Here is a 19,451-nt window from a genome sequence, read left to right on the forward strand (position 1 = left end):
GCCTCTCACCCAGGCTGGCCAGGCACCCCAGTGGGGACCCCCACTCTGAAGAGGGTGTGACCAGCCTGCAAACACCCATCAGCCCCTCACCCAGGCTGGCCAAGAATCCCAGCAGGACCCCCACCCTGATCCGGGACACCCTTCAGGGCAAACCAGCCGGCCCCCACCCGTGCACCAGGCCTCTATCCTATATAATAAAAGGGTAATATGCAAATTGGCCCCAACAGCAGAATGACTGGGAATGACTGGTCACTATGACACACAGTGACCTCCAGGGTGCAGATGCTCAATGCAGGAGCTGTCCCCTGGTGGTCAGTGCGCTCCCACAGGGGGAGCTTTGCTTAGCCACAAGCCAGGCTGATGGCTGCCAGCACAACGATGGTGGTGGGAGCCTCTCCCGCCTCCTCAGCAGCACTAAGGATGTCTGACTGCAGCTTAGGTCTGCTCCTGAGAGCTGGGCTAGTGCCATCCTTCCCAGCAGTCTCAAGGTGGTTCCCACCCTTCCTTGTATAAAGGCTCTTCCGCCAGTCTTCAGCTGGTATTTCAGGGTTAATATTCCCCAATTTAGTTTTAATTCCAGTTAGATTTTACATGGTACCTCCTACCACCCTCCAATCACTTCACTTGCCATTTATTTGGTTATTAACAGTACATCATTCTCCCCATCAAGCCTAACGTTGTAACGACAAGACTCCATTAGAGAAAAGACAAGAGCAATATACTCTAGTCACAGTAGCAAAACAAGGTCCAATTCTTTTATTCCCCTTCATTTTCCCCTTCATTCTTTTATTCCCCTCCTGTCTATATCCTAGCCCAAGTTTAGGATATAGACAGTAAGAGAACATGGGCCTTGAAGCCAAAATGCCTGGCCACCAATTCTGGTTCAACTTACTATCTGCGTGACCTTCAGCAAATTCCTTAATCTCTGTGCCTCAGTTTCTTCATGTGTTATATGAGGATAATAGTCCTTACTTATTGGGTTATATGAGTTAAAATCAGAATAGTGTTTAGCATGGTGTCTCTGACATCAGATGTTCAATAAATATTAGCTAGTACTGCTCCTCGTAGTTTGGATGCCATTATGTGTTCTATAGCTTTAGATTACAACTCACAGTGGAGTTGGCCACAGGTTATTAAATTGCAGACTTACCTTGGCACCAGCTAATTCCTTCATCATAAAGAGAGAATCATCAGCTCGTTCATCATCATCATCATCATAATTTGGGGAAGAAGCTCCCTCTGCTCCTTGCCTCAACAGGCTGCCACTTCCTCTCGGATCAAACGGATCTACCACAATGGGCTCTGTACCTTTAATTTCACATCGGCAGAAAGGACAGCCCTGGCCTTCTGATTCCTGCAGAGGAGACAGGAGATGGTGACAGGCACATCCGAAACTACTTAAAATATTCATCCACTAGGAAATACATTTGAAAACAGAAAGGAAAAGTTACTCTACCCCACACACCAAGCCATCCTTTACATACAACCCCCAACTCTTCAGAAGGACCACACAACTGAGAAAAGGCATGATTTGGATCCACACCTGCCAGGACGTAAGACAGGACGTGCACATGAGGTGTCCACAGGGCTCGATCTTCACATCCTTATCATTCTCGGCACATATTTTACACAGTTGGAATGTGGAGCCCATCTCACAGTATAATTCATATTGTTCCTTTGATTAAAACAAAGAAAAAAAACAGTTATTCAGCCTATTTCAGGTATTTGTTGAATGAATGAATGAATGAATGAATGAATGAATGAATGAATGCAACCATAAATGCTAAAAACGGAAATATTAAAGACCATTACTATGTATACAAATTTTGCTTGTATAATAATTTCACATCAGTGGTCAATGTTCTCCCATAACAAAGAAATTCCCTAGTCTTGGTCCTACTTTAAGCTGCATGGTTCAAAGAGAAATCACATGGAACATAAATTCACTATCTAGTCAACGGTTTAAAATTTAAGTGTTCCAGTCACTTAATACAATTCTCCTGCCAGCTCTAATAAGTCCATATAAAAGCTTGATTCTAGAGATATGGTTACCATGTCAACAAAACTCACCTGAGTCACTTTGATGTGGTCTTGGGGCGTCGGCTCACACAAGCCTGTCAGGTCGGGATTCTGATTCCGTCCATCAGGAAACAAATAGCTGTGAGAGAAGTAAGCAGCCTGTGACTTTACTGAAGTCAATTTATAACTGCTAGCTAACATAACAGATGGCATTTAGGAATTCCCTCATTGTCAAAGGGCGACTTTGCAAAAAATGCAAGAATAAATCTTACTAATACTTCAAAAAAAATAAAGAACACAGAAAAGTTCCAAGAAAATATTCTCCTAAAACTGATATTCTTTCTCCAGGGCACATTGCCACAGGTCCCACCTTTTAATCAAGGAGTTAACGAACTTTTTTTTTTTAATATTTTTTTATTGATTTCAGAGAGGAAGGGAGAGGGAGAGAGAGATAGAAACATCAATGATGAGAGAAAATCATTGATTGACTGCCTCCTGCAAGCCCCCCATTGGGGATGGAGCCCACAACCCAGGCATGTCCCCCTGACTGGAATCAAACCCTTCAGTCCACAGGCTCACACTCTATCCACTAAGCCAAACTGGCTAGGGCGACAAACTTTTTCTGTAAGGCCTGACAGTAAATATTTTAGGCTTTGCAAGCGATAAAGTCACATATTCTTTTGTGTGTGTGTGTGTATGTGTGTGTGTGTGTGTGTGTGTGTGTGTGTGTTTTAACAACACTTTAAAAAGTATCTTAGACACAAAACAGCTGGCCTATGTGCCAGTTTGCCAACCCCTATTTTAATCTATGGATAGCCACAAAGTATAAATTCTTAATTTAAATTGCATTTGCTTTTTAAAAAATCTTTATTGTTGAGAATATTACAGATGCCCCCCTCTAAGCCTTCCCCCCCACTCCACCTGGATCCCATACCACCCTGACCTTCACCACCCTGTTATCTGTGATCTTGGGTAATGCATGTATGCTTTTAAGTTTTTTTGGTTTAATCTCTTCCCGCCTCCCCTCACCCCTTCTCTCTGAGATTAATCAGTCTGTTCCATGCTTCCATGCCTCTATTTTATGCATCAGTTTATTTTGTTCATTAGATTCCTTGTTCATTTATTTTGATTTTTAGATTCAATTGTTGATAGATATGTATTTACTAGAGGCCCAGTGCATGACATTCATGCACTGGTGGTGGTGGTGGTGGTGGGAGGGGGTGCACCCTTTAGCAGTCTGGGAGCCCTCGGGGGATGTCCAACTGATAGCTTAGGCCCACTCCCCGTGGGTGCCAGAAATCAACTGGCACTCCTTTAGGTAACTAACTGCTTTTCTCTTGCTGCTTTTACTTTTTTTAAAAAAATATATATTTTATTGATTTTTTTTTACAGAGAGAAAGGGAGAGAGATAGAGAGTTAGAAACATCGATGAGAGAGAAACATCGATCAGCTGCCTCCTGCACATCTCCCACTGGGAATGTGCCCGCAACCCAGGTAACATGCCCTTGACCAGAATCGAACCTGGGACCTTTCAGTCCGCAGGCCGATGCTCTATCCATTGAGCCAAACCAGTTTTGGCTCTTGCTGCTTTTAAATTCTCTTTTGGGCCTCATTGGGTTTATCTTGTTTGGGACTGTCTGAGCTTCCTGGACTTGTATGTCTATTTCTTTCACTAAGTAGGGGAAGTTTGTTGATTATTTTTTCAAATAGGTTTTCAATTTCTTGCTCCCTCTCTTCTCCTTCCAGGATGGCACCTCCATGATGTGAATGTTGGATTCTTTTCTTTTAATGCTGTTCTGATTGGTATTTTCTGCTTTTTCATATTTCAAATCACTGATTTGATTCTTGGCATCTTCTACTCTACTGTTGATTTTCTGTAAATTATTCTTCATTTCAGTTAGTGTATCTTTAATTTCTGACTAGTCTTTTTTTATGTCTTTGATGTTCTCACTAAATTCCTTGAAGTTCTCAGTATGATTTTGAGCATCCTTATAACGACTATTTTGAACCCTGTATCTAGTAGTTTGTTTGCTTCCATTTCATTTAGTTCTTTTTCTGGAGATTTTTTTCTGTTCTTTCATTTGTGACATGTTTCTTTGTCTTCACATTTTGGCTGCCGCCCTGTGTTTGTTTCTATGCATTAAGTAGAGCTGTTATGTATCCTGGAATTGGTAGGGTGGCCTTGTGTAATAGGTGTCCTGTAGAGCCCAGTGGCTTAACCTCCCTAGTCACCTGAGCTGGGCACTCTAGGTGCACCCTATGTGGGCTGTGTGCACAGTCTCATCATAGTTGAGCCTTGATTGCTGTTGGCGTCACTGAGAGGAATTGACCTCCAGGCCAATTGGCTGTGAGGACCAGCTGTGACTACAATGGAAGAGCTGTTGTGAAGGAGACACCCTATGGAGCAGGACTTGCTTCAGTGGGGCTTGGTGCTCACTGAGTCTGCCTCTTGAGTGTGTTGCTGGTGGATGTGTAGAGTTGTAATCTGGTGTGGTCTGAAGCTGTCCACAGGATGCACTGGCTCTGGGGCCTCCTGGGAGATGCAAAATCTCACTGCCTGGGGCCACCCAGCAGGAGCTACAGAGCAATCTACAGATGGCTGCTACTTGTGTTGAGCTTAGAAGCATCAGGAGAGGGCAAGCTGTGAACCAAGGCAGGCTGCTGCTAGTGCCAGGCCTGAGGTCACTTATCAAGAGTAATGGGGCACACTGAGGCCAGCTGCTGCTTGTTTGAGAGATTTTAGTTAAAGTCTGAAGCCTGAGCCACGTCTGGCCATTGATATGGAAAAGCCACTGCAAACAGCTTGGGTGGGGCTGCAAATTTGGTGGGTCTGGGTCTCAGGGAATCACCAGGGCAGGGCGAATAGTATGTGCCAAGTTGATGCAGACTCATATCTGGTGACTGCCTGTCGGCAATGTGGCAGGGAGGTCTCAGAAAAGGTTCAATGACCTCTGCCAGCCCTTTTGTCTGGTAGAACGCTGCTTTCAAGTTCTTACCCTAATACCAGACAATTTAGTTCCTTCCCATATGTCCCTGGATCCTTTCAAGCTGTTGCCCCATGGCTGATCAATGATTCTCTCTCATCATTGATATTTCTATCTCTCTCTCCCTCTCCCTTCCTCTCTGAAGTCAATAAAAATATATTTTAAAAAAATAAAAAATAAAAAATAAATTTTAAAAAGCTGTTGCCCTAGTGCTGGAGCTCAGAGGGAGTGAGTCAGTTAAGTCCATGTGTAGGTCCTTTAAGAGGAAATGCCTGGGTCTCCCCCAGCCTCATGTCACTCAGTCACAATCCCTGCTGGTTTTCTTTTCTTTTTTTTTTTTACTTTTCCCCTGCTGGTTTTACAGCCCGAAGTTATAGGGACTTCTCTTCCCAGCTCTGGAGCCCTGGGCTGATGGGTCTTTGACCCTTATCTCCTCACGGGAGACCTCCACAGCCAAGATATCCCTCCCAATTAAAAAAAAAAAAGCCACACGCAGGTGTCAGACAAGCCTGTTCTGTGCCTCCGCCCCTCCTACCAATCTGAATGTAGCTTCTTCTTTAATTAACTAGCTGTAGGACTTTTACTCAGTCATATTTCAGACAGTTCTGAATGATGATTGTTCTGTAGTTTAGTTGTAATTTTGATGTGGTTGTGGGAGGCGGCAAGTACCACATTTACCTACATCGCCATCTAGATTGACTCTCCAAACTGTATTTACGTATTTTTGACCAAACACCTAAAATACCCTTGTTTACAGATTTTAACACTGAGAGACACCAACTTAAAAGAAATGTAACAAGAAACAAATTAAGCCACTTGAGATCATCTACCAGGAAGCTTCTAGACTCAAACTGCTCTGGCATTTGGTAAAGCTCCAATGCTACTATAGAAGATGATGCATAATTACCTTAAATACAAGTAGTTTTCTGATACCTAGTCAACATTGGTACTTTCAGTACTTACCAAATTATAATCTATTTAAATTCCCAAAGGAATAGCAATTCTGGAATAAATAAGAACGTAACCATAAGTATCAGCATACATTACAAAAGCCCAGAGCCTGGAGAAATGCTGCTGAACCAAAGTGCAGTCAGGGTGAAGGCCCCTGAGCCTGGTGACATTAGAACAAACATCTGTGGCTAGTTAAATAACTGCTAACATTTTCTGCTAATTGGTATGATTTTAAATCTAACATAGACTTGAAAATAAGTTAACATTTGGAAAAGGAAAAAGATAAAGTTTGCTCATAGTAATAGTGAAGCGGTAGAGAAAAGTAATTTCATCCAATTCCTTTTAAGTAAAAACAGAAGTCCTCGAAACCTGAGGTCACAACAATATCATCTGTTGAAACGTTTCCTGAATTTTCATCTGTATAAGGAACCCATCACAGTCATTAATGATGAGGTTTTACAGGCCCTCAGTTCCCAGACCCTGGCAGACGGCAAACAGCAGGTACTCACAAGCCTTCCCGGAAGCCATCAATCAGTGCTTGGAAGAGAGGCTTGTTGTGAGGAATTGTCTGGAGAATGTTCCCATCAGCAGTGACATACCCAATAGCCCACTGACCCAGACGAGTACAGCTCAGCCGGAATATGTAACTGAGAATAGAGGTAAACAGAATCTTTAAGACATGGTAAGTTCATATTAGGGTAAACGGTAAAACAGGGATAAAAACAAAAAACACCACCAATAAAAGCATCTTCAATGACTCCAGACCAAAAAGCAAAGACACATAAGCCCAATTCTGAAGTAGATTGAAAGCATTTATCAAACCATCAGATCTGAATGAGTCAATCCCTCTGATAAACAGGCATCAATCTGCAGAAACACGGCCATTGGGGAACTAATCAAAGGTCATATTTTTTCTATTTTAACAAAGGCCACCAGAAAATAACATCCAGGAGAATGAGCCTCTTTGACTCATGGCACTGACCTGCCAGGTTTGTGAATGAATTTCTGGAGCCGAGCTTTTACTTCATCATATGTCAGGAAAGCCATGTAACCAGGGTGAGTCACAGCGAGACTGTTCCAGTTCCTGAGCAGAGAGGACCAGGGCTAAGGAAACAAGAGATCAATCGCACCATTTGGCTCAAGACATATGGCCCTCCTCAGAGTGACAGAGAACCTCAATTCTCAATTACAAATCCCCATTTATTGTCACAAATTTTCAATCATATTGTCACTTTGAGGAAAGACAAATGTATTTGGAAGATAAGAACTGTTAAAACCTAAAAAGAAACAAATATATCCGTATAGGAAAAACTTAACTTTACAAAATAAAATTTAAAACACTTTAAAGCAGTTCCAACTAACAGTCGTGAGGTTAGACCACAAGAACCCAAAGAAGAGAACAAGGCAGGGACTACTTGTGCCACCAAGAAGCTCCACATGCAGGTTATGCAGATGGCACACACACACATTATCTTTAGGAAAGAAAACATGAGTTCTTCTTGAGGCATCATTACATCTCAATATTAACAGTCAAGAATGTCAATACAATAGGAGGAAAGTTGGAAACATATGTAACTCTCCACTAACAGAGAACTCATTCAATATGTCACATTATAGTCATGCACCACATATTAATGTTTTGGCATGACTGACCCCATATACCATGGTAGTCCCATTAAGATTATAACGGAGCAAGAAAGTCCTGTCACCTAGTCACATCACAGCCACCCTAGCATTGTAATGCACCGCATCACTCACGTGTCTGTGGCGATGCTGGTGTAAGCACGCCTACTGTGCTGCCAGTCACATAGAAGTACAGCACACACACCGTTACAGCACGTAATATCTGCTAATAACAAATGACTATCTTACTGGCTTCTACTAAATTTTTTATTGTCATTTTAGAATGTACCTTTCTTTTCTTTAATATATATTTTTTAATTGATTTCAGAGAGGAAGGGAGAGGGAGAGGGAGAGAGAGAGAGAAATATCAATGATGAGAGAGAATCATTGATCAGCTGCCTCCTGCACACCCCACATTGGGGATGGAGCCTGCAACCCGGGCATGCTGGCAGCAGCCCCATACATCTTTTGTTTACTACATATTTTAAATGCATCATTTTCTCTTACATTTTATCTAGCCTCATCTATATATATAAAAGTCTAATATGCTAAGTGTCTGACCCTTGGACCATTTGACCTGTCGCTATGATGCCCACTGACCACCAGGGGACAGACGCTCCGACCAGCAGGTTAGCTTGCTGCTGGGGTCCAGCTGATTGGGACTGAGCGAGACGGGCCGGACATACCCTAGAGCCCTCCCGTGGTCCTTCCCCAGCTTGCCAACCTCCCGTGGTCCCTCCCCGGACCCAATCGTGCACTGGTGAGGTCCCTCGGCCTGGCCTGCACCCTCTCACAATCCGGGACCCCTTGGGGAATGTTAGAGAGCCAGTTTCGGCCTGATCCCCGCAGGCCAGGCAAAGGGACCCCACTGGTGCACGAATTCGTGCACCAGGCCTCTAGTGTTGTTTTATAAATTAATGCAGCCTAAGTGTACAGTGTTTATAGTGTGCAGCAGTATATAGTAATGTCCTAGGCCTTCACATTCACTCACCACCCACTCAATGACTCCCAGTCCTGCAAACTCCATTAATGGGAAGTGCCCTGTACAGGTGTTCCGTATTGCAAATCTTTTATACAGTAGTTTTCCTGTACCTTTTCTATGGTTAGATACACAAATGCTTAGTCACTGTGCTACAACTGCCTACAGCATTCAGTACAGTAACATGCTGTACAGGTTTACAGCCTCGGAGCAGCAGGCTATACCATTCGGCCGAGGTATGCAGTAGCTCTGCCACTCAGGGCTGTGTAAGTGCATGCTATGATGTTTGTACAAGGATAAAACTGACTAACAAGCATTTCTCAGAACAAATCCCTGTTGTTATGTAGCAAGTGACTGTATACCCATTTTCTGCACATTCTACAACCATGAAACTGATGCAAAAAAATTACTTAATAGCAAAGAAAGATGATAAATGTCAAGGTAAGAAAGCAGACTGTATAGTTATTATTTTTAACAAAAAATACCGTATATACATATTTATATACAGCTATGAAATGCAAGGTAATTCTAATCTTTTTTGCTTATAGTTTCTAGAATAAGTAAAAATACGTTTATAATAGGTAAAATCTCAAATGTTATTTTAAAAAGCATTCTCTTCAGAAAAGCAGCAATAACTACTTTAACCAACTTTTTAATATCCTACCTGAAAGAGCCGTGTAAAGATGTCAAATTCAAAAACTGAAATATAATCATTGCAGGTCAGATCGATAGTGGACTTCAGAGCCATGGCCTCCAGCCCAGAACTGATGGGATGCACGTCATGGAGGGCCTGTCGGAAGCTCTTCCAAGGGACTATCGTCCTGGGGGGTGGGGTGAGAAGGCAGAGTGAGGTAACAGATAATTCTGGGCAATGCTATAATCAAGGAAAGAGAGCCACGTTAAGCTCTCAATATCGATTTCAATTCTCTTAAAGTGGAGCTATATTTTGGATTGAGAACAGAAAGGGGGTAAATGATATATTTCTTAAATGTCAAATGAGTAACTTAACAACAGACAAGTCTTTTTCCACTGTTCTTTAACAGAATGTCACAAATTAATCTCTTTTCTCATCTTTCTTCATTCGTTCTATTAGACAATGGCCCAAACTGCACTAATAGAAAGCTTGTGATTAAGCTGACGTTTTAAAACCATGTAAAACATGATGAGTTCCTTGAGGAACCACACCATCAAGGCTTAGACAGGAGGAAACAGGCTGGAGGTGCAGGAAGAGCTGAGTTCTCATAGAGATGAGAGAGGAGCTGCTGAACTTAGTATAAGGCTGATTAAACCCCAGACAGGGCTAGCAAGAGCTATGATGCGATTTTTCTTCCTTACGATCTTTAAAACAAAGCCTTTGAGAAGCGTATGTATTTGCTTGCCTGAAAAAACAAGTAGCGTTTGGATCTCTTTTCTAATGTAGTTATTAATTAAGTTAAAGGAACAAAGTAAACTTATTCACATTCTCTTCAACTAAGTGCTTTAAGTTGTGATTATTCTATATTTTATATGTAAACACAATTTAAAAAAATAAAAATAGCATTTAAAGAGACTTACGTTAGGATCTATATATTCAACTAAAAACTTTCATTGCTTTTCTACCTTTTTCAGTTTTTTGATCCAAAATTTCAGATCTATAAGAACATTTATATTAAGGTAAAAACATAAGCGTGACTCATTAATCTGTCTATGTAATTTTAAACTTCTGTTTCAAAAAACAATATAACAAAATAGAAAGACCAGCCATAGACCACTAGGAGAACATATTTGTGATTAATAAAGAATTAGTACCTTACAACAGGAAAAAGACAACTCAATAGGAAAGTGGAGACGTCAGGAAGAGCAACAGGCAAGTCAGAGTAAGAATCCGACCAGTCGTAAATGTGAAAAGATGCTCAGTCTCTCATGAACAGAAAGCGAACTATGATACCAATTCCTACTGCTGGTGTTAGACCCAGTGCGAACTCCTGGAATTCATGCACACTCCTGTCAGGGAAGAAACTGCCACGGCCTCTTTGGGAAGCAATTAGGCAATACTTGGCCAAGCAGAAGATGTGAAACCCCAACTCGGCAATTCCACCCCCAGGTCTGAAAATATGGACAAGCTCTTGCATCTGAAGACAAATACAATTCTATTCACGCGGAACTGTTGGCAACAGCAAATAGTTTGAAGTGTGAATGTCAGTTAAAAGCATAATGGATAGGGAGAGGAAGAGAAGTTCACCAAAGAGCATAGGTTTCACCTGAATCTTCACAGGTTATTTCTTTAAGAAAAAAAAAGGGGGGGGGGGCGCCAGTGTGGCTCAGGGGTTGAGCATCAACCTGTGAACGAGGAGGTCACAGTTCCATTCCTGGTCAGGGCACATGCCTGGGTTGCAGGCTTGACCCCCAGTGTGGGGCGTGCAGGAGGCAGCCGATCAATGATTCTCTCTCATCATTGATGTTTCCATCTCTCTCTCCCTCTCCCTTCCTCTCTGAAATCAACAAAAAAAATATAATTTTTTTAAAAAGGAAGGGGGGATGTTAATATTTACCAAAGCTGGATAATATTTACAAACAGTCATTATTTTACTGTTTTCCCATGTTTTAAACATTTCATTAATAAAAAACTCCCAATACAAGCTTCAGTTCTTCACAGTTAACATTCATGATTCCGAGACTCACTTTTCCCCGAAGGCTTTCCTCCAGAACTCGGCGGCGTCCGCCTTGGTGATGCGGAACGCGTCGCCCTGGAACAGTCCGCTGGGGAAGATGCCCTTCAGCTCGGCCAGCATGTGGCTGAAGATCAGGGACAGTTTGGTCAGGTTTCGCCTGCAAATGATCAGAAGTACAATGATCAACTCTGCACAAATGACCGTGAAAGTACATTTATAAACACCCCTTTCAAATATACTTCCCGCCAGCGTTATTGAAGATACAGAAAGTGTGGGAAGAGAGAAAGGAATGCGTAGCTGATGATCCGAAACACAGCTGGCCCTGGACCGCCGCGTACGTCCACGTACGTGGGAGGTAAGTGTGCTTCTCCTCCTCATGGTTTTCTTAATGTTTTCTATTCTCCAGCTTCCTTTATTGTAAGAATACAGCATCCAATACATAATAGACAAAGTATGTGCGAATTAACTGCTATCAGTCAGGCTTCTGGTCAGAGCAGGAGTTGGTACATTTTGGGGAGTATGCTCTTAGGCACCTCTAACCCCTGCGTTACTCAAGGCCCAGCTACACTCCATGAGATTATCTTTGTTTGAAGAAGGACTTCAGAAACTGTTTCCCTTAACATCATATGAAAGATACATAATGGCAGAAAGACTGTTGAATCTACTACATCCATTGTTCCCTCCACTCAAATAGATGCTGTGTAGTAAATAAGAAAAAAATTAACAGTGATATATTTTAAGGCTTTGAATCTTAAGTTAAACAGGCCTAATAGCTCTGAGCATAAACTAACAAATTTACTTTTTTATGATGACATATAAGAGAATTCAACAAATAAATGAGTATAAGAACTTGAGAACATTATGCTAAGTGAGACAATTCAGTCAGAAAAAGCTAAGAATAACATGATGTCCAGCATGTGCGGGATGTGAAACTGAAACTCCTGAGCACAGACAGCAGTGTGGTGGTTGCCAGAGGGAAGCGTGGGGGAGGAGGGGTCCGACTATATGGTGAGAGGGGATCTGACTCTGGGAAGTGGGCACGCAGCGCAATACACAGATCTTGGCACATAGAAACCCACACCTGAAACCTGTATGTTCATGTGGACCAATGCCACCCCAATAAATGTAATTTAAAAAAAAAAAGAAAAAAAGAATGTGTACACTACTATACTAACCACTCAATTTATAAGAGAAAGGACATGTTAGAAAAACAAAATGTATTATTTCCTGCTTTGCATAAGCTATTCTGGGTAAGAAAATTATAATAAAACTAGAGGCCCGGTGCACAAAAATTTGTGCACTCGGGGGGGGGGGGGGTCGCCCCTCAGCCCAGCCTGTGCCCTCTCAGTCTGGGACCCCTCGGGAGATAACGACCTGCTGGCTTAGGCCTGCTCCCGGGTGGCAGACGGCAGGCCCAATCCCTAGGTGCAGCCCCTGGTCGGGCTCAGAGCAGGGCCAATTGGGGCGTTGGGGCACCGCCCCCTGTCATGCACAGAGCAGGGTGGATCGGGAGGTTGCGATGCCACCCTCAGTTACGCTCAGGGTAGGGCCGATTGGGGGGTTGGGGCACCGCCCCCTGTCACACTCAAGGCAGGGTCGATGGGGAGGTTGCGACGCCACCCCCTGTCACACACAGAGCAGGGCCAATCAGGGGGTTGGGGAGCTCCCCCCTGTCATGCACAGAGAAGGGTGGATCAGGGGGTTGGGGAGCTCCCTCCTATCAGGCACAGAGCAGGGCCGATAGGGAGGCTGTGGCCCTGCCCCCTGTCACACACAGAGCCACAGGGCGGTCAGGGGGTTTGGGCGCTGCCCCATCACACTGATCCCGGTGCCGGGAGGCCTCGCGGCTCCGCTGATCACGGTGCTGGGAGGCATATTACCCTTTTACTATATAGGATAGAGGTCTGGTGCATGGGTGGGGGCTGGCTGGTTTGCCCTGAAGGGTGTACTGGATCAGGGTGGGGGTCCCCACTGGGGTGCCTGGACAGCCTGGATGAGGGGATGATGGCTGTTTGCAGCTGGTCACACACCCTTTAGGGTGGGGGTCCCCACTGGGGTGCCTGGCCAGCCTGGGTGAGGGGCTGAGGGCTGTTTTCAGGCTGGGACTGAAGCTCCCAACCACTCCTTTTTTCTTTTTTTTTTTTTTATTCTGGGCCAGCTTTAGCTCTGAGGCTTGGCTCCAGCTCTGAGGCCTCAGCTGCTGAAAGTAGGTATCTGGTTTGTTTAGGTTCTATAATCGAAACTCTGTATCAACTCCAGCTCTGAGATCCCGGCTCCGCTGAAAGCAGGTTTCTGGGGTTTTTTTAGCTTCTATATTTGTTACAATGTTCAAACTGCAAGCTCAGAGGCCGGCAAGGCAGGCGGGGAACGTTGGAGTCCTCCGTCACTGAAGCAAGCAAGCTTCATGTTCAGTTTAAGGTGCCTGGCTGCCGGCCGCCATCTTGGCTGGCAGTTAATTTGCATATCGCCCTGATTGGCCAATGGGAAGGGTAGTGGTCGTACGCCAATTACCATGTTTCTCTTTTATTAGATAGGATTATCAATAAAAAGGACTATTTAAATATCCAGACCTAACCAATATTTTCACTGAATCAGACCCTAAAGGTTTTACAAAAACAACTCTGTTTCCAAAAATGGAACGTTAACATCCAAACTATGTAAAAATGTCTACGTGCACGCGCTACTACCACTTTAACAATTAGTAAGTTCATTGTAGTCACCTCTGTTTAATGCTGTGATTATAAAGATGCCACACTGCATCAATTTAACGCATCAGATAATATCCCAACTTTTAGTATGTCCTTAAGCAATAATCTTTATCTTTAATGGTAAAACAAGATATAGATGATTTCGATAATGTCATACACCAATAGCTACTGACTACCCTTGCTTGCTTTCCCTTGCCTCAATAATTCGTAGTTATGTATTCAAAAGTCTATTCTTGTCATATAAGTGGACTACAAAATTTCAAGTAAATTCAGGATCAAATGTGATTGCCTAAAAAGTCTCTTTGAGCCCTAGCCGGTTTGGCTCAGTGAATAGAGCATCAGCCTGCAGACTCAAGGGTCCCGGGTTCGATTCCGGTCAAGGGCATGTACCTTGATTGCGGGCACATCCCCAGTGGGGAGTGTGCAGGAGGCAGCTGATTGATGTTTCTAACTCTCTATCCTTCTCCCTTCCTCTCTGTAAAAAAATCAATAAAATATATATTCTTTTAAAAAGTCTCTTTGATAGATTCTCCTGATTTTGTGCCACACTGGAGTCATCATCGGCCCCGCCTCTTTCCCGGAATAAAACGCGACCCCACAGTGACCGCCTCTAGCCTGACTTTCTGCAAAATGCTGCTGAAATCTTCCCACCAGAACCCAACATCAGCTTCAGCTTTTCATACTTGTCTTCTTGTACTTGTAACACATTAGTTTCTTTCTAGTTTCCTATTTCTTTTCTGAAAGCACCTACAAAAACTGATAAATATTAATCTGCTTTGAAAATTGACTGAAATAATTCAGAGCGTAAAGAGCTAATGCCTAACCTCCATTACTGTTTTCCTCATTACTGTTTGCACTTTGAGAGCCTTCACCTATTGCTGACAAGGACTGTTACTGTTTCAAAAATTAAAAAAAAGATCAAGAATATATCACAGAGGGATTCTGAATCAGATAACTTGGGAGTATGAACCGTGACCTCCTGGTTCAAAGGTCAACACTCAACCACTGAGCCATGCTGGTCAGGCTCAATATCAATTCCTGAGAGGTCAGCTAGAAGCACCCATCTCTAAAATACCCCGGCATCTTCCCTGCAGTTCTCTTAGTTCCCTGAACCCGCCTTCTAGGAGAGCCACCTGTGTGCACAGAGCGAATCCACTTCTGAGATGGACTTCCTTCCGTCCCTTGGGCATCTGGCACAATGGCTAACCTTCACGACACTGGAACACCCCGACTGCCGACTATGTGCTGGGCACTGGGGATGGATACAACCAGGGACAAACAGCATCCCTGGTATCAGGGAACTTAAATCCCCGGGGGGAGTCCGAGGCGGTGGGAGAAAAGTGCTTTGAAGAAAACCAAGGCAGGATGTGAGCTGAGAGGGGGCCCGGCAATGTCTCTGAGGGTGGGTTCTTACGCCAAGTCTGAAGTAAAGACAGGAAGTGAGTCGTGGGATTCCTGGGCTTTGTCAGCATCTCTGACTCTTCAAACCATTTCCAACCAAGAATCTACCAGCACGCAGCGCCCTGCAGGCGGACGGCACCCAGCGCCCTGCAAGGGGATGGCATCCAGCGCCCCGCAAGGGGACGGCACCCAGCGCCCCGCAAGGGGACGGCACCCAGCGCCCCGCAAGGGGACGGCACCCAGCGCCCCGCAAGGGGACGGCACCCAGCGCCCCGCAAGGGGACGGCACCCAGCGCCCTGCGGGCGGATGGCACCCAGCGCTCTGCAAGGGGACGGCACCCAGCGCCCTGCGGGCGGATGGCACGCACGCTCTGCAAGGGGACAGCAGGTGCCTTCACACGCAGGGGATGCACGGAGGGAGGGAGGGAGTGACGCGCAGCGTGGACTGGCGCCAGAGGCCGAGAGCAGCTGAGTGCCGGCTAAACAGGTACCGAGAATCAAATTCAGACGCGTCCTTGCTCAGGAAGGCTTCCCTCCAGAAAGCCAGCTTACATTTCTTAAAACCCACGGAGATGTGAATCGTAAGCAGCACAGTTCCTACAGGAAAGCAGGTTCTAAAAAGCCTCAGTGACATTTGAAGGCCGCAGGCCGGTGGCTCAGTGTCTGCGAGGACAGGGCAGAGTCCCAGCAGCAGCATCGGCCTGACTGCAAATCAGACCAGTGATGCTGGAGGCCCCTGGGGCTCCTGCCGGGAACCCATGCCTCCCACTCTCAGCAGGGACTCCAGTCCACGCGCTGCGTCCCAGCAGCTCTCCGGGCCATGGCTGACAGTGTCCAACGTTCAGGAAATGCTCTGACCAGACTCTTCTTTCTTAGTTCAATAGCAGCAAGCAGCACACAGTGTTTCAGTGCAGTATTTGAAGGAGGTCATTTTAGCTCTAACCACTTCCATCTAAGCAACTGCCCACTCGACTCCATAGCTGCCATCTTCCTCTCCTCTCCTGTCACGACTTCCCCATAATCAAATGCTGACTCTGTATGTAGCGTCAATTTATTTTTAAGTTCAAGACTGGGTTGGTTCTTTCCCCCCAAACTGTGAAAGGTCCTACCCTAAAAGTTAATGTATCTCAGGACTAACGTAACAGCATACATTTTACTTTGTATCTTTGAGCTAATAAGGGACTAATATTTTTATGTCACCCATATACAGATATATTAAAAATTAAATGAGCAATTAGAGCTCCTGTTTTAGCTTCAAAGGTAGAAAAAGAAATACCACCTGATAGGAACCACAACCACCATTTCTGTACATCAATCAAGAGTGTTAAAAAAAAAAAAAAGTGTTAGAAGCCTTTATAAGAATAAGAGATTGCCCTGGCCAGTGTTGCCTGCACACTGAAGGGTCATGAGTTCGATTCACAGTCAAGTGTATATACCTGGGTTGCAGGTTTGCTCCTCGCCCCCTGGTTGGGGCGCCAGCAGGAGGCAACATTTAATGTGTCTTTCTCACATCGATGTTTCTCTCTACCTTTCTCTCTTTCTACCTCCCTTCCTCCCTTCCACGCTCTTTGAAAAGCAATGGAAAAAATATCCTCTAGTGAGAATTAACAAAAAATAAAATAAAATAAAAGAGATAAACAGGAGAGAACCAAGATGGCGGCATAAGGTACAGACCTGTGCGTGCTGCCTCCCACAACAACATCGAGACTACCAACTATAAGACAAACAGCTATCATTCAGAGCCATGGGAAGGCTGGCTGAGTGGAAGCTCTACAACTGGAAGGAAAGAAAGAAGAGCATTGAGACTGAATAGGCTGTGCAGAGGCTCCAAGAACGGAGGTATGAAGTCGCCCGCCAGGTGGGCTGCAACTGGATGCGTGTTTTTTTTCAATCGGAAGGGGATGCAGACTCTCAAATCCACTGAGCATGTTTGGGGTGGGATCCTGAGGTCCCAGACCCCTACGGGGAGAGGCGGGACGGCCTTGCAATGGCCGGAGAGCGAGAGTGGCTGTCTCGCGGAGCTGCTCGCCGGCACTCGGGGACGCGAGACGCTGAGTTGTGGAGAGGCGAGGGGTTGCGGAGACGCCATAGCTGTTTGCTCCGCCCTGGTGATTCCCGGGGACCCCGCCCTACTCAATCTACATCCCCACCCAAGCTGTGCCAGTGGCACAAAGGGAACACCAGCACTTTTGCAGCCCAGCCCTGCAGAATGCAGATTTCAACTCCTCGCATACATAAGGGACACACTCAAGAAGCAGAATCAGGTTCGGAGGAAGCCAGAGCCGGACCCGGCTGGGCCAGCGACGTGGAACCGCTGTACCATCAAATGCACAGGCAGGTCCACCAGATCCAGTCTCACATGGGACGCTGGGAGACGACAGACAGGCAGTCTGTGCACTTGGTAGAAAACGAAATCCAAGCAAGCATACCAGATATTCAGTCACCGGGAATGCCTAGAGGTTTTGTCCAGCAAGGAGCCGCCCAACAAAGGACAGAATGCCAAACTTCGTGTTGCCGAGACAGCCCCCATGAGGCCGAGACGGCCCTGGTGAGGTTTGAGACGGCCCCGGTGAGGTTGAATCGGCCCTGGTGAGGTTGGGACGGCACTGGTGGGGTTGAAACGGCCTCTGTGAGGTTGAGACGGCCCCTGTGAGGCTGGGATGGCCCCTGTGAGGCTGAGACGGCCACTGGGAAGCTGAGAAAAATTCCACATGAACTCACTCATTTATGGATAATAAGGTCCATTATAGACTGATGAACAAAAATGGATACAGAGGCAGAGCAGCATTGAGCAGACTGTCAAACTACAGTGGGAACCCTGGGGGAGGGTTGGGGGGGGGGGGTAGGAGATCAACCGAAGGCTTGTATGCATGCATATGAGAATAACCAATGGACACAAGACACTGGGGGGTGGGGGCGGCTGGGGGAATATCAAGGGCGGGGGGGGAGGAGACATGTGTAATACTCTTTGTAATACTTTAAGAAATAAAAAAAAATTTAAAAAAGAGATGAACAGAAAATTCAAATGATGCCGACCCACGCATTTACCACTGCACAGAACACCGGAAAACATTTTGTAACTCTTGGCCACAAAGTGTTTTGCAGGGAAAGAGGAAATGGGGGAAAAGGACATAGTATGGGGCAGTGGTTGGCAAACTGCGGCTCGCTAGCCACATGCAGATCTTTGACCTCTTGAGTGTGGCTCTTCCTAAGCCTTAGGAGTACCCTAATTAAGTTAATAACAATGTACCTACCTATATAGTTTGTTTTAAAAATTTCACTCTCAAAAGAAATTTCAATCGTTGTACTGTTGATATTTGGCTCTGTTGACTAATGAGTTTACTGACCACTGGTATGGGGGCAGAAACTGACCCATATTAAAATGTATTTATTAATGTTTAAGACAAGTATTGAGAGTAGTATCACTCTTTTTTGTTTTAATGAGAATTCCTTAGAAGTATGGTAAGTTTCAAGAAGAAAAAGATTGTTGAAAAGTGAAGAAGTGAATACTAAGAGACTGAGTTCTTAAAAAAGAGAGATTGAGTTCTTCAAGAAAAAAATAATGACCTACAAAACAATTAGCCCAAAGTATTCATAAAGATATTCTTACTTAGGGTTACTGGTTTTTTTGTTTGTTTGGTTGGTTGGTTTTTTTTAATATATTTTATTGATTTTTCACAGAGAGGAAGGGAGAGAGATAGAGAGTTAGAAACATCGATCAGCTGCCTCCTGCACATCTCCCACTGGGGATGTGCCCGCAACCCAGGTACATGCCCTTGACCGGAATCGAACCTGGGACCCTTCAGTCCGCAGGCCGACGCTCTATCCACCAAGCCAAACCGGTTTCGGCAGGTTACTGGTTTTTGAAACTCCATTTTGATAGTCAGTGATAGATTCTATCATCAACATGCACGCTTTTGAAATTCCTCCTACAAAGGAGTACCTGGAAATATATACATATAGTCAAGAGGACTAGAGACCTAAACTGCGTTTCCTGATCTCTTATTAACTTACTGTGTTGTCCTTGGGCAGTTACTTAACCTCTGGGCCTCTTTGTCACAATGTAATATAAGGCAGCTGGAATCATTTATCTTAAAGATCTCTGCCCATACATAAAAATGTATAAATGTATGCT

The 19,451-nt window shown here is 44.8% G+C and overlaps 1 protein-coding gene across 6 annotated transcripts in view; it reads right to left on the reverse strand.

Annotated features, from left to right (window-relative positions):
• The window catches only part of CBL (Cbl proto-oncogene), a 100,542-nt gene that overhangs the window by 32,154 nt on the left and 48,937 nt on the right, over positions 1–19,451 (reverse strand). For all 6 annotated transcript variants that reach the window (XM_036324013.1, XM_036324015.1, XM_036324017.1 and 3 more), the window contains exons 3-9: positions 11,218–11,364; positions 9,221–9,377; positions 6,937–7,058; positions 6,464–6,601; positions 2,071–2,158; positions 1,544–1,675; positions 1,151–1,354 (exon numbers count right to left, since the gene is read on the reverse strand). In XM_036324013.1, the coding sequence (XP_036179906.1) occupies positions 1,151–1,354; positions 1,544–1,675; positions 2,071–2,158; positions 6,464–6,601; positions 6,937–7,058; positions 9,221–9,377; positions 11,218–11,364 (988 nt within the window). The remainder of the gene's footprint in view (positions 1–1,150; positions 1,355–1,543; positions 1,676–2,070; positions 2,159–6,463; positions 6,602–6,936; positions 7,059–9,220; positions 9,378–11,217; positions 11,365–19,451) is intronic.

Source organism: Myotis myotis, unplaced genomic scaffold (genome assembly GCF_014108235.1).
Source record: "Myotis myotis isolate mMyoMyo1 unplaced genomic scaffold, mMyoMyo1.p scaffold_m19_p_10, whole genome shotgun sequence".
In the NCBI taxonomy this organism is placed as follows: domain Eukaryota; kingdom Metazoa; phylum Chordata; class Mammalia; order Chiroptera; family Vespertilionidae; genus Myotis; species Myotis myotis.